General features: G+C 45.0%; 1 protein-coding gene across 2 annotated transcripts in view; it reads left to right on the top strand.

The window, feature by feature from the left end:
• Positions 1-14,073, top strand: part of TMEM161B (transmembrane protein 161B) — a 397,127-nt gene that overhangs the window by 219,542 nt on the left and 163,512 nt on the right. For both annotated transcript variants that reach the window (XM_078675339.1, XM_078675340.1), the window contains one exon: positions 6,646-6,759. In XM_078675339.1, coding sequence (XP_078531465.1) covers positions 6,646-6,759 — 114 coding nt within the window. The remainder of the gene's footprint in view (positions 1-6,645; positions 6,760-14,073) is intronic.

The raw sequence follows: 14,073 nt of genomic DNA, 5'->3' as shown, positions 1-14,073 counted from the left end.
CTCCACCTTTATGCGTGGTGATTGAGCAGCAAAAGTTGACCTTTCGCTCGAAGTCTGTAATGTTATCTTGGCTGCTCTGCGTCCTTCCACCAAGATGGTATACACCGATCAATACAAACTGGTTTGCCCCTTAGCTACACTTTTTCTCAAGTTCTTTTGTTTATCCTTACCCTGGCCCAGAAGGGCACTGCATTGGGTAGATTGAAGGGTTATTTATCTGCCTTCCTGCAGCTGCCAGATCAGCCCTCCCTTTTCATGTCTCCTATTATAAATAGGTACCTTAAAGGTCTACAGTACATGTTCTCTCCAGCTCCCTTCGTCATGCCTCAATGGGAATCTTCATTTGGTTCTTAATTTTCTTATGTGCTCTCCCTTTAATCCACTTCATAGCTGCTCTCTTTGGCTCCTTACCATCATGAGAGCCTTTCTAGTGGCAATTACATTTAGCCAGATGGTTAGTGAACTGCAGGCGCTGTCCTCTCTCCCTACAGCTCCTTCTACCCTTCTTGCCGAAGGTAATCAACCCATTCCATGTCCGCTAGCCCATCACCTTGTCTATCTTTTATGCTTCGCCCCATTCCTCTAAGGAAGAGGAGAGACTCCATCGACTTGACCCAAAAAAAGTGTTGTCATTTTACCTTGACCACACACAACCTTTCAGGTGAACAATCAACTCTTCATGGGGTATGTCAGAGCAACAAAATCAGAGGGCATGCAGAAACTAACAATCTCCAGTTGGATTGTGCTCTGCATTAAGATCTGCTACGTGTTTGTCAATAAGCAATCGGTGGAGGGCTTGTGTGCTCATTCCAGCAGAGCAAAGGTTGCGACCACTGCTTTAGCATGCAGCGTTCTGGTCCTGGGCATCTGTCGGGCTGCAACATGGGCTTCACTGCACACGTTCACCAAGCCCAACTGCCCTGACTGTTGGGTCTGTCGGGATGCCCCTGTTTCGTCCTGCAGGCATTTGTGGTATAAATCAAGTATGCAGACCCTTCGCCTTGTATTTTATTTTTTTAAGTAAGGAATTTGTGGCTAGAAGTCTCTATCAAATGAACAAGTCACTTAACTTCTGTAATGCCATATCTGGTGAAGATTCTATGTAGCCACAGAATCCTTACTAACCCACCCATCCTCCCTGCTGTGCCAAAGGATATTCAGGTACAGGGCTGTTCCCTTTTCGTAGCTCCGGGTTCCTGGTGTAGAAAGTCGTGAAAATAAACTGACATCAGCGCTCTGGAGTGGCGCCTACATAGCCATCGTGCCCATCCCTTCTGGCGTGGATGATGCCGACTAGGCCATATGCTGGCGTGCATGGGTACTCCTCATGAAAAGGTTCCGGATCCAGCCTGACGCCTAGGGATAGTTCTAAGGTAAGGAATCTGCGGCTAGATAGTCTCTACCAAACAAGGCGTTTATCATGAGCACTTGCGTACAATGTAAAGCAATTGGTGCAAATTATTTTCACTAATATTCAGGCTGTCAGGTTTTAGGTTTAAACCTACAATAACTGATAAAACCCCACCGGAAAGGAAATAGCCCTCACCAGTGTAAACCTACAAACACTGAAAAAAAACTGCACAACCACAAACTAAATGCCATTCAAGAAGGAATAGGAAAGTCAAAGTAATTTTTATTACTTCCTGATGGGGCCAATACAATGTCACTTTGTTACATAAGGTAGCAGTAAGAAAGACTGGGCTAACATTATTCTGCTCGAGTTTTGTTGTTTAGGGATGTCACTAAAATATTGATTGTTCATCCTTTTTTCAGTTTTGTGGTCTTTGGTCTAAAGATACTGGGTAAAAACCCTTGATACATCTCCCCCTTTTCTAGTGAGTCAGTATTGATTGTAGGGGAATTGCCAAACACCCCAGGCTTTAAACATTCAATGCAAGGTATGGTGACAGGTGTATGTGAAAAGAGTGCAGTCACAAAGCATCTGGGATACTGGTAAAAACATGACACCAGAATTTTGGAAAACATTGAACACAGTGTCACTTGGAATGTTGCTGCAAAAAGTTCTTACCAAGTTGAAGGAAAGGGGATTTCTGTTGCGGTAACCCGCTCCCTTCCCCACTCCCACGCACACTTTTTGCCAGACTACTGATGCACTTTTTCTTGGTGTGCCCTGGGTCCCTGCCAATCAGGTTCCCAGGGCCTGTGTTCTTTCCCCAAAACTAACACAATTGGCATCTCTGGCCACAGGTCTGCCCCTGGAAAATGGTACCACAGGGACCCAGGGCACTGACCAGGGAAGGGCTGCAGCACTTATTGTGCCACCCTTAGAGGCCCTGTACCTTTACACACACACACTGCCTCTGCAGACTGCATGTTTTGGTGCAGAACAAAGTAAAGAGTCGACAGGGCACTCCTGTGTGCCATGCCTACAACCCACTGCCCTGGCATCGATCAGTCACCCCTCTAGCTGGGTGCCCTATGCCAGTGGTGAGGGTACAGGTGCATGAGCTCTGTACTCCTACAGTGTCTAAATCCATTCTTAGACCTTGTAAGTGCAGTGCTGCCATTAAGAGTATATGGTGCTGCGAGCTCGTCATTACGAACTCCACAGCACCATAATGGCTACACTGAAAACAGAAGTTTGGTATCAAACTTCTCAGCACATTAAACCCACACTGATGCCAGTGTGGGATTTCATGAAAAATGCACATAGAGGGCATCTCAATGATGCCCCTGAAAACGAACCCACCACTAGTGTCCTGACTGAGTGGCTGCTGCGGCTGCCACCACCAGACATGTTTCTGGACCCCTGGGTTGAGAGCTTGCTGCTCTCTGGGGCCTGAAACAAAGCACATCCTAGGACGAGGTGCCAAATCTCCTCCCCCAGGATGGGCAGGGTTTCAGCAACTGGTCCCCACTGGTTCTACCTCATACTTTGGGTGGGAGAGACGGCAGGAAAAACAAGTGAGGGAAAGAGGTGTGCCCACCTCTGCCAACTCCACCCCTGAAGTGGGGTGAAGCACAACCCTGAGTCCCCACCATCTTGAGGATGGGGGACCTAACCAACCAATGACCGCTCTTGCCCCATCCCACTGGAGGTTGGCTCGATAGGGTGTGTACCTATAATAACTGATAAAACCCCACCGGAAAGGAAATAGCCCTCACCAGTGTAAACCTACAAACACTGAAAAAAAACTGCACAACCACAAACTAAATGCCATTCAAGAAGGAATAGGAAAATGAAAGTAATGTTTATTACTTCCTGATGGGGCCAATACAATGTAACTTGGTCCCTGACCGTTACCTATCTTTAACACCCCAAAATCTAGTATTTAAGGGGCACCCTGAACCTTGCTGTCTCAGATCCAGAAACGACCAGAAGAAATGAAGGACTGAACAGCCGTGCAGCCAGGTAACAAGAGGAAGACGCCCACTGACTTGGCCCCAGCCCTACAGACATGTCTCCCCTCGAGCCTTCTCCTACAAAATCCCGGTGTGTCCTGCAGCCAGCAACCTCGAAAACCCCGGAGGACCTGCCTGCCTTCACTTCCAAAGACTGCTTCTCCCGTGTACACCGGATTTGTTCAACTGCAACCTCTGGCAGCAGCCAGAAACTGAGAATCCAGCCCACTCTGCACCCACCGAACCCAGCCCTAGCTCGAGTGGGAAAACACCACGAAGGACGTCACCCCAACGATCTTGCCCTGAGATCTGGCAACCCCTGACCTGACAAACCTCCAACCGTTGACTGCAGTCTAAATCCAGAAGGCCCCCCTAACAGGAGCTGGTAAGAAGATCCAACCCCAAAAGGCACCCCTGCACCCAAAGCCCCACGGCCCTGTGTGCCCAGACCAACGGTGCCTAACCAACCCTTAACTTCCCAACTTACCTCTCAAAGTAGTGGTCGCACCCAGAAGTCCTTTGTCTCCCTCCATGCAAACCATTGCACCCGGCCGCCTCAGTGCCGCTGAGGGTGCACCTTTTGTGCTATTTTGTTTCGCCATTTGCCCTGACCCAAACCCTAGGAGCTTTGCTTCCACGACCCAGCGGCCTGCTTGCCAGCAGTCACCAGCCGGAGGGCCCCTATCCCCCATTTGATAACATTGGGCCTCAACACTCTGCACCTGGCCGCCCTAGTGCCGCTGAGGGTGTAATAAGAGTGCATTACTGACCTTGGGGGACCCCTGAGTCTAACCCAAGAACCTTAACTCCCATAGTCGATAACTTACCTGTGAACCGATCACCTGTTTTTCCTCCATACGATAACATTTACAGTTTTCTTCCAAAACCTTTCTGTGTGGAGTTTTGAAATCTAAAAATATTCTTTAAAAATCGCACGAATGACCAAAACGTATTTACTTACCTGTTTGCAGGAAATGTCCCAGTGCTGAACTGGGCTGGTGTGGAGTGCAAAAAAACGATGGATTGAGGCCCAGATCCCTGTGCTGGGGTGAATGTATGACATTGTTCTGCATTCTGTCCATCAACTGTTGTTTTTGAATCTAGGTATCCAGCACTGAGTTAGAAAAGTAACGTGAAAAGTAACTTACCTGTAATTTACTGAAAAGCCTATTCATTTTATTGTACTGTATTTGCTAGGCACTATAACCTACTGCATTCCCTGTAAATCAACCAAAATGTACAAGTTCTATTGCATTTTCAAACTGTTCTTCGTTCAGCAACTTATTACTGTAAAGTAATTAATGCTTACCTGGGCCAGACTTGCTTGGTTCTAAAAATAAAACAGTATATTTTTTATACAAAAACAATTGGTCTAGAGTTCAGTCCTTGAGTGTGTGAATTCATTTGCTGACTGAGTGTGTACATCAAATACTTAACACTGTCCCCTGATACTGCCTTACTGCTCGACCGCTCTGCCACAAATAGAGAGTAAGGTTCTATCTAACTTTAACCTCTGTCTACCTCTGGGGTCACCTGGACTCTATAACACTATACCTAATTTTAGTGTAAAATATATATATATATAGCTAGTTTCCTACAAAAGTTCAACAAAGAATGGAGTGATTTTGTTTGTATTTGCAGTGATTCAGCTATGTATATGAGAAAGTTGTGTGATGACCTGTCTAAATCGATACCTGAGCTGAAGTGCTTCCCTGTAAGAGATCCTTGCCACTTGTTCGATGGTATGCTGAAAACATCTTTACAATCTTCCGAGTTAATGAAGAATGCTATTGACTTTTTGGTCCATTCTGGTGCACTGTTTTGTTAGGCACGGAAACTAAAACGCAAATATTTCTCATTTTGACTTTGTGACATCAACAAAAGAGTCACTTAGCTGGTGGTTCTCAGTCCTTGAGGTCATGAATGCTATATTATCCATGTGGCAACAGGTTTACAGAACTTTTGCTGAGTGATGATGCCAAAGGCAAGAAATGTGAGGATCTTTGGTCACATATTGATAGTGATTTGAAAACAAGTACACTACTGCATTCTTAGATTTTTCCAGAAAAGCATGACTGCTGTAGTGGGCAGAATAAAAAAAACTAGAGTTTGAAAACACCCTTGTCTACTAAGTGTTCAGCATAATTGGCGTAGATGTGAAATATCTCCTTGAGAGTAGGCTGGGCTACACTTTCTAGTGACTTTGGCACTGTTACATATTCCATGTTAGAGTGCTTGCCACAGTGTAAGCAAAGCAATGTTGAGGAGCAATCCAGGAACTTTTATTTTACAATGTATGAGAAATAGCCCTTTACCAACCATGGCATTTGAAGTCGATGGAGCCTCACTGTGGTACTCTGCACAAGTTATAGATCCCTTCCGTAAAGGGAAATTTTCTGCGGAGTTTCAAAAGTGCTGCCTCACTTTTGACTGCATCAATAACTGAGTGTAAAAAGAACATTTGATGGCATACGCGCCCTGTTCAACACATATGTTGCAGAACCTGTTGCAGAGAATTACAAGTGCACTAGTATTGGCATGGAAAGCTATGTCAGTGCCCAGAGTTAGCAAATTGTATACTGGCTATTTTGGCATTTGCCTGTCTCAAGTGCCAATATTGAGAGGGCCTTTTCACAGATAAATGTTTAGACGGAAAGAGCGAGCATGCATAACCAAAGACTCACTGAAGAAGTATTGTATGGTGTAGTACAAAAAGTTTCATTTGTAAATATGTATTTGGGCCTCATTTACACTGTACGTACACTGCCTATATACCATGCACTATCAGTGCAGAAAGCAAGCAATCATAAATGCAAAATGTTCCATAAACACTGTTTCTGTTTTTAATGGCGTGAAAATGTGTAACCACTATTTTTTTTAAGGTATTGAAATCACTTGAAAACACTGAAAAAACTCCACCAGACTTTACCATAAATAGAAGCTGAAAACAGGAAAGCCTACTAATATTCCAGAAAGTTATGAAAGATTACGCTATTTTTGGCTGCGCAAAGGGGATCTAGGAAAGTTGTTAAGTTTGTAGCAGCTATTTAAATTGACATGCATCTCTTATTTGATTGCTCCAAGAAAAGGCCAACAGTGAAGTCCTTTTCTAAAATGGATTATTGGCTGATGATTACTAGTTATCTTTAAAACATAGGTTTAGATTTTACAGTCTTTTCCCAGATATCTTGCTTATTGAAATTCTAGCTAAAATTCACGAAGTGAATACATTTCATGATCTCACAAGTTTCTTTACATATTTTTTTTTCTTCTGACTTTCAGGATACTTCTTCACTTAAATTTTTTAGCACCTTTACTTATGGTTCTTCTGTGGGTAAAACCAATCACCAAGGACTACATTATGAATCCTACCATGGGGAAAGAAAGCGTGCCCCTGTAAGTTTTTGTTCATGGTTGTAAACTGTAAAGCATGTGACTACATTCTTCTGAGTCATAGCCTGAGATGTTAATGTCTATTTTTGCTTCAGGAAGGATGGTAAGAATGTGTTTTAGTACAGCTTATGTCTAATTGAGTTCTTCTACGTGAAGGAATGAATCATTACTTGCTGTTAATATTACCTGCTGCATTGTATGTTATCCTATGAAACCAGAAACAAAATGTCTCCCTACAGTGTTTCCTCCTGGGCCACAGTGCTATGGCATATTGAATAGAGAACCTAGTCGCACTGCTGTGTAAGATGCATAGTCTATTTATTTTTGTATAATATAGGATTTTGAAGTGCGAAACCCTCTGTAGTGGAGGCACATGTGGTTCAGGGAAGACTGTGATTAGCCCAGGAGAACAGGGAACCAATTTATTACGAAATTGAGAAATGTGCCCTCATAGGATTAACTTCACCCTTTGGAGCACAGTTCTGAACTTTTTTGAATTCACAAACAAATCAACTAGTTTTTCTGGAAAACAGCAATTGTTAGTTTTCCCTCCGTACTTGCATGCTTCCTATGGCTGAAGATCCTGTGTAAGATTCACCCCATCCACAAGATTTTCCCATCCCTCCTACCCAATGTCATACAACTGTAGATTCGGAAGTGATAGCTTTCCATCTGGACTATTGTAATTCCTTATATCTTGGTTATTTTTTATTCATGAAAGAGATATTTAGCTATCATACTTATTGTGGGACACCCACCCAGAGGTCACATTTTGCTGATTTGCTCTGGCTACCTATAGGTCACAACATTTGTTTGAATATCTTTTCATCTGTCCACTGCTCAGGTCGACATTTCTACCGTTCTGCTTAGACTGCTCTTCAATCTTTCTTTTAAAGGTTCCCACTTTTTGATGGATGCGTCTAACCACAGATTTCCTCTCCTAGTGTGTAATCACCAGGGGTCAGACTGGATCCGTAAACATTTAGAGCAGTTCTCCTGCGCGCCACTAGGGAGTGGTGTGCTGCTTGGTGCCAATGTTTATCTGCCCCGAAGGTGACAAGCAGAGCTGTATATAAGCATCGACCATGCACACTGACTTTAGTTCCTTTCTTTCTGCACCTCCAGACATAGATCCAGAGCTTCTCTCTGGCCTTCAACCAGAATTTTTCAACAACATTTATTCAGTGTGCAAGGGAAATGCCACCCCCCAAAACCACAGGGTTTAAACTATGCAGGGATTGTCACAAACAGTGGATGTTGTAGAACAACCAACAAGACCCTATCCATGGACGTCCACGGGGGTCAGTTACTAGAGAGAAAGAACAGTCCATACGTACTGATAGCTACTCCAGAACCCTACAAAAGTTGTGGGGATAATTTCACTGCACTGCATCCAAATTCATAAAAAAACACAATTTCCTTGGCAGAAACACCGAACACCCAATTGTCTGACCCACCTAGGTCTATCACCCAGATCCACCCACAAGGTGTTGGATCAAGTTCTTCTTAGAAAAAAATGTGTGAAAACCAAGTGACACCTCACGGAAACACCACCATCGGGGTAACTGGTATGTAATTTCCAGACAAGCCCCTGTCTCATCATCGGTAGTCACTTGATTCTCAAAGAAAGAGAGAAAATAGTGTCCAAACACAAACAACACAAATATGTGACAAAATGTGGAAAGCAGAAAGACATCTGCTAGTGACAAACACACAACATAAAAAAGTGCATAAAACACAGCATCTATTTCCCTTAACCAACTTTATTCATAGGGAAAAAGTTTAAATGCTGTACCAATAAAAAGGCTGGTAGCTAATCATGCATACCATTACCTAGTACCAGTGCTGACATGTTTCACTGCCATATACTTTTAGGCAGTTTCATCAGGGCTGCACTATATGCTGCCACTCCACTTTTGGACACTTGTTCTTTGTTAACTGCCAAGGAAAAAACAGGTATTCAAATCAGTTAAAAGCATGTAAACTCATCTATGAGAAGACGTATCGGTCGTGTTGTGTGTGAAAACATTATTTACCCAGAGACCACCATGTTGCTCATACCGGCCGCCTCAGGGATGGAAGAGGTGTAGAGAGCTCCAAGCGTGAGTTCCTACCTTCACTTAGCTATTGGCTTTCTAATGGGACAAACAGGGAAACAAAACCAATAGCCAGATGTGAAGACCCATGTATGCCGTGTGCCATGAAGTGCAGTATGTTCCAACACCCTACACTGTACTTGGATGTTAGTGTCGACGTGTCGTGTATTTACACGTACTCGAAGAAAGCAACTGAATCAACAGTCAGCTGCCCCTGACTCTATTTCAGTGTTCAATGTCAAAATGTTCTAAGCAGCCCACTTTTTAGCCCACAGTTCACCCGTGTTCGATGCCATAACTAGAGCACAGGTAAAAGCGGACGTTAAGATCTGCGTAATGCAGCACTACACACTTCATTTCCACGGGGCACCGGGCCCCATCCTTCGAGTGCAGCCGCTTGTATTTAGAACCCTTACAGTCATATCAGACATCGTTCAAGCTCTGCTTTGCTAACACACTGTTCGTTCGCTCTATCTGAGCCTCTGAGCGCGATGCACACCCTCATACACATCGCACTCGCGTGTCATCAAATTGGATACTTCTCACCGTGGTAGCTCATCCGGAGCGCCTTGTCTCATCCACAATGGCGGGTTCACCCTACGCGCTGATAAACACCAACGGCGGTCTCCGCCCCCTGCCGGCAGTCACCTGACCCAAGTGAAGAAACGGGCAGACATCTTGGAGCAGTACAAATGATCAGTGTATCAGATCCCACGGGTGTCAAGAAATAACCGCCTCCATGTGTAGACCCTGTTGTTAGTTATAGAACCTCATACTCGGTTTACACGGGGCCCTCCCATTTTGGTCAGAACACCCAGTCGACACATTAAAAAATGCGTCGTAAACGGCGGCCATCTTAGGCTAGTCAAAAACAACACACAGTCAAAGCTGTAGCAATGTGCTACAACGATGAACCCAAAGGCTCCCAAACAGGTACTGAGCCTAATTCTACCACGTATTAGATGGGCTGGCAAACGTGTGTCACTCCATACCAATCTGCCTTGTCGATTTTGACTCTATGTATTAAGATGAGTCAGGAGGAGTAATCTGTTAAAGATATTAACACCCATGTGTCCCGCAACATTCACTTGGGCAGTACACAGGGCAAACTGGCTCACAGCCTAATCTTGTTCCATTCGATGATTTCTTTTAGCCCGTATTGATCTGTTTTTTCGCTGTAAATCCAGTGTGCCTCCTTTGCGAGCAAAATACTCTCAACGTTCTGAGGGGTCCCCTTCACCTTTTCTAGCACTGTCCAAGTAAACGTGTGTTTCTCTTTAAAACAGTGTTGTACCAACTTGGTAGTTAGTTTGCCTGCCCTTATAGTGCTTTGATGCTCTTGCACTCTCACTTTGATTTTACGTGATGTAAGACCTATGTAGTGTAGACCGCATTGGCACATCAGTCTATACACTACCTGGGTGGAATTACAGTTGCTGAACTGGTTAAGGAACCATTCCTTTCCTGAATTGAGAATCACACTCGTGCTTTTCTTGGTGAGTGGACACACAGAACATGACCCGCAGGGATAGTGGCCCTTTGGGACAGTAGATGTAACACTGTTTGCTTCAGTTGGAACTGGAGAGTGTACAAGCTTGTCTTTTAGATTGCCAGATCTTTTGAATGCGAATCTAGGGGGCGGCATATGAAATTCACTATTTGATAACAGTGACTAGTGCTTTCTAATAGACTGTCTGATTTTGGTTGCCAACGGGTCATATGTCATCACCACCGGTACGCATTCTTCCCTCTGTTTGACAACTTTTTCCAAGAGGGCGCTTCTAGGTGTATTTACAGCTCTCTTCTTGGCTTGTCTAACCACCTTGTTGGGATAATTCCTCTTCGCGAGTTTCGAAGCCAAATCCTCTGACTGCTCCAAAAAGGTGTTAGTAGAGGAGCAATTTCGTCTATAACTTAAAAACTGTCCCACCGGCAAATTGTCTCTTAATGCCCTGGGATGGAAGGAATTGTAAGACAATAGAGAGTTCCTATCCGTGGACTTCTGGTGTACCCTGGTATTGATCATGTTATCACTATATTCGATGTCCAGATCTAGGTACAGTCTTATGCCTGTCAAAGGTCCATGTGAATTTAAGGTTGGCATCTTGTTCGTTAAGCCATTCCAAAAATTCGAGGAGCTTCTCCTCCGTGCCAGACCAGATGCACAGCACGTCATCTATATATCTCTTCCAGAGCCGGAGACTGCTCTGGAAGGGATTGCTGTTGGGATAGATGACGTGCTCCTCGAATTGACCGACATAAATGCAGGCAATGCTAGGAGCCATAGTGGCCCCCATGGATGTTCCTGACACCTGGAGATACAGCTGGTTCTTGTAGCTGAAGTAGTTTCTTGTAAAGGCCAGCTCAATGCATTGAAGTACAAAGGCCTGGGTGGTATCATAAAAGCATTCCTGCTCCCCCAGGGCCCGGGCTGCTGCCACCAGCGCCGCGTCCTAGGGTATGCAGGTGTACAGGGATTCAATGTTAATCGTGACAAAGAATTCGTCACTGGGATTGTAATGCATTTCCTCCAAACAGTTAAGGATGTCAGTGGTATCCTTCACAAATGATCTTTGATTTACCACAGATTCTCTAAGGAAAAAATCCGCATATTGAGAGAGTGGCTCTAAAACTGATTGTATCCCAGCCACAATGGGGCGTCCCGGTGGTGGACGCGTGGGTTTGTGGATTTTAGGAAGTATGTAAAAAGACGGAGTCCTGGAGTTGGTATTAACCAGGAACACCGCCTCTTTCACTGAAATCCATTTCTTCTCTTTCACGGTTCCTACCATCTCGCGAATGATTTTCAGTAGATCTTCAAAGGGGTTCCTACTGAGGGGCTGATAGTTAGTCCTAACACTCAGTAGACGCATCACTTCTGCATCATAGTCGGCAGTATCAAGGAGAACAATTGCCCCACCTTTATCTGCCGCCTTAATAGTGAGGGCACAGTTGTTCTGGAGGCTCTTGACTGCTTCCCAGTCTTCTCTGGACATATTTCTGTACGCAAAATTTCTTTGGGTTTTCTCAATTCTGTCTATATCCTGTAAAACCAAGGACTCGAAAACCATAACTTCCGGGCCGGTGGAAGAAAATGGTGGACAGAAAGTGGACGGTTTCCTCAAGTCGGTCCCAAAAGAGGTCTTCTCATCTAGTTTCTTGTCTTTAAATGTTTTTTTAAGTTTGATCCTCCTCATTGTTTCGTGAAATTCAATCCTACATTTAAAGGAATCATGGGTCGGTGTAGGAATGAACCCAAGGCCTTTATTCAATACTCGCTCTTCATGCGTTGTAAGAACATGGTCAGAAAGGTTTACCACAATGTTGTTATTTATTTCTGAATCATGCCTCTGCTGCGGGTCACCCGGGGCGAGAAGGCTTGCCATTGGGGCCGCTGTTGGTTGGACTGGTTGGGCTGGTTCCCTCTGCCTCTGCCTCTCCCTGGTTGGCCTCCCCCGCGATAGTTGTTCCTTTGGCCCTGGGACAAAAAAGACCTTAATAGGGCCCCCAGATCCTCGTTGTTCCGACTCTGTTGGTTGAATCTCACCTTTTTGGAGCAGTCAGAGGATTTGGCTTCGAAACTCACGAAGTGGAATTATCCCAACAAGGTGGTTAGACAAGCCAAGAAGAGAGCTGTAAATACACCTAGAAGCGCCCTCTTGGAAAAAGTCGTCAAACAGAGGGAAGAATGCGTACCGGTGGTGATGACATATGACCCGTTGGCAACCAAAATCAGACAGTCTATTAGAAAGCACTGGTCACTGTTATCAAATAGTGAATTTCATATGCCGCCCCCTAGATTCGCATTCAAAAGATCTGGCAATCTAAAAGACAAGCTTGTACACTCTCGAGTTCCAACTGAAGCAAACAGTGTTACATCTACTGTCCCAAAGGGCCACTATCCCTGCGGGTCATGTTCTGTGTGTAAAGTCCACATTTGTAAAGCGCACAATCACCCGTAAGGGTCTCTAGGCGCTGGGGGCCGTCGGGAAGATTAAGTGAGCTATTGCCCAGAGTCACATGGTGCTGGGCTAACCTGCCGCCGGAGCCGGGGATCGAACCGTGGTCCCCAGATTCCAGCGTCAGTCGCCCTGGCCGCGGCGCCACACCTCTTCCGTGTCCACTCACCAAGAAAAGCACAAGTGTGATTCTCAATTCAGGAAAGGAATGGTTCCTTAACCAGTTCAGCAACTGTAATTCCACCCAGGTAGTGTATAGACTGACGTGCCAATGCGGTCTACACTACATAGGTCTTACATCACGTAAAATCAAAGTGAGAGTGCAAGAGCATCAAAGTACTATAAAGGCAGGCAAACTAACTACCAAGTTGGTACAACACTGTTTTAAAGAGAAACTCATGTTTACTTGGACAGTGCTAGAAAAGGTGAAGGGGACCCCTCAACACGTTGAGAGTATTTTGCTCGCAAAGGAGGCACACTGGATTTACAGCGAAAAAACAGATCAATGCGGGCTAAATGAAATCATCGAATGGAACAAGATTAGGCTGTGAGCCAGTTTGCCCTGTGTACTGCCCAAGTGAATGTTGCGGGACACATGGGTGTTAATATCTTTAACAGATTACTCCTCCTGACTCATCTTAATACATAGAGTCAAAATCGACATGGCAGATTGGTATGGAGTGACACACGTTTGCCAGCCCATCTAATACGTGGTAGAATTAGGCTCAGTACCTGTTTGGGAGCCTTTGGGTTCATCGTTGTAGCACATTGCTACAGCTTTGACTGTGTGTTGTTTTTGACTAGCCTAAGATGGCCGCCGTTTACGACGCATTTTTTAATGTGTCGACTGGGTGTTCTGACCAAAATGGGAGGGCCCCGTGTAAACCGAGTATGAGGTTCTATAACTAACAACAGGGTCTACACATGGAGGCGGTTATTTCTTGACACCCGTGGGATCTGATACACTGATCATTTGTACTGCTCCAAGATGTCTGCCCGTTTCTTCACTTGGGTCAGGTGACTGCCGGCAGGGGGCGGAGACCGCCGTTGGTGTTTATCAGCGCGTAGGGTGAACCCGCCATTGTGGATGAGACAAGGCGCTCCGGATGAGCTACCACGGTGAGAAGTATCCAATTTGATGACGCGCGAGTGCGATGTGTATGAGGGTGTGCATCGCGCTCAGACGCTCAGATAGAGCGAACGAACAGTGTGTTAGCAAAGCAGAGCTTGAACGATGTCTGATATGACTGTAAGGGTTCTAA

Source organism: Lissotriton helveticus, chromosome 2_1, assembly GCF_964261635.1.
Source record: "Lissotriton helveticus chromosome 2_1, aLisHel1.1, whole genome shotgun sequence".
Lineage (NCBI taxonomy): Eukaryota > Metazoa > Chordata > Amphibia > Caudata > Salamandridae > Lissotriton > Lissotriton helveticus.
The sequence above is the reverse complement of the archived record's forward strand: the minus strand, read 5'-3'. Positions and strand labels throughout refer to the sequence as shown.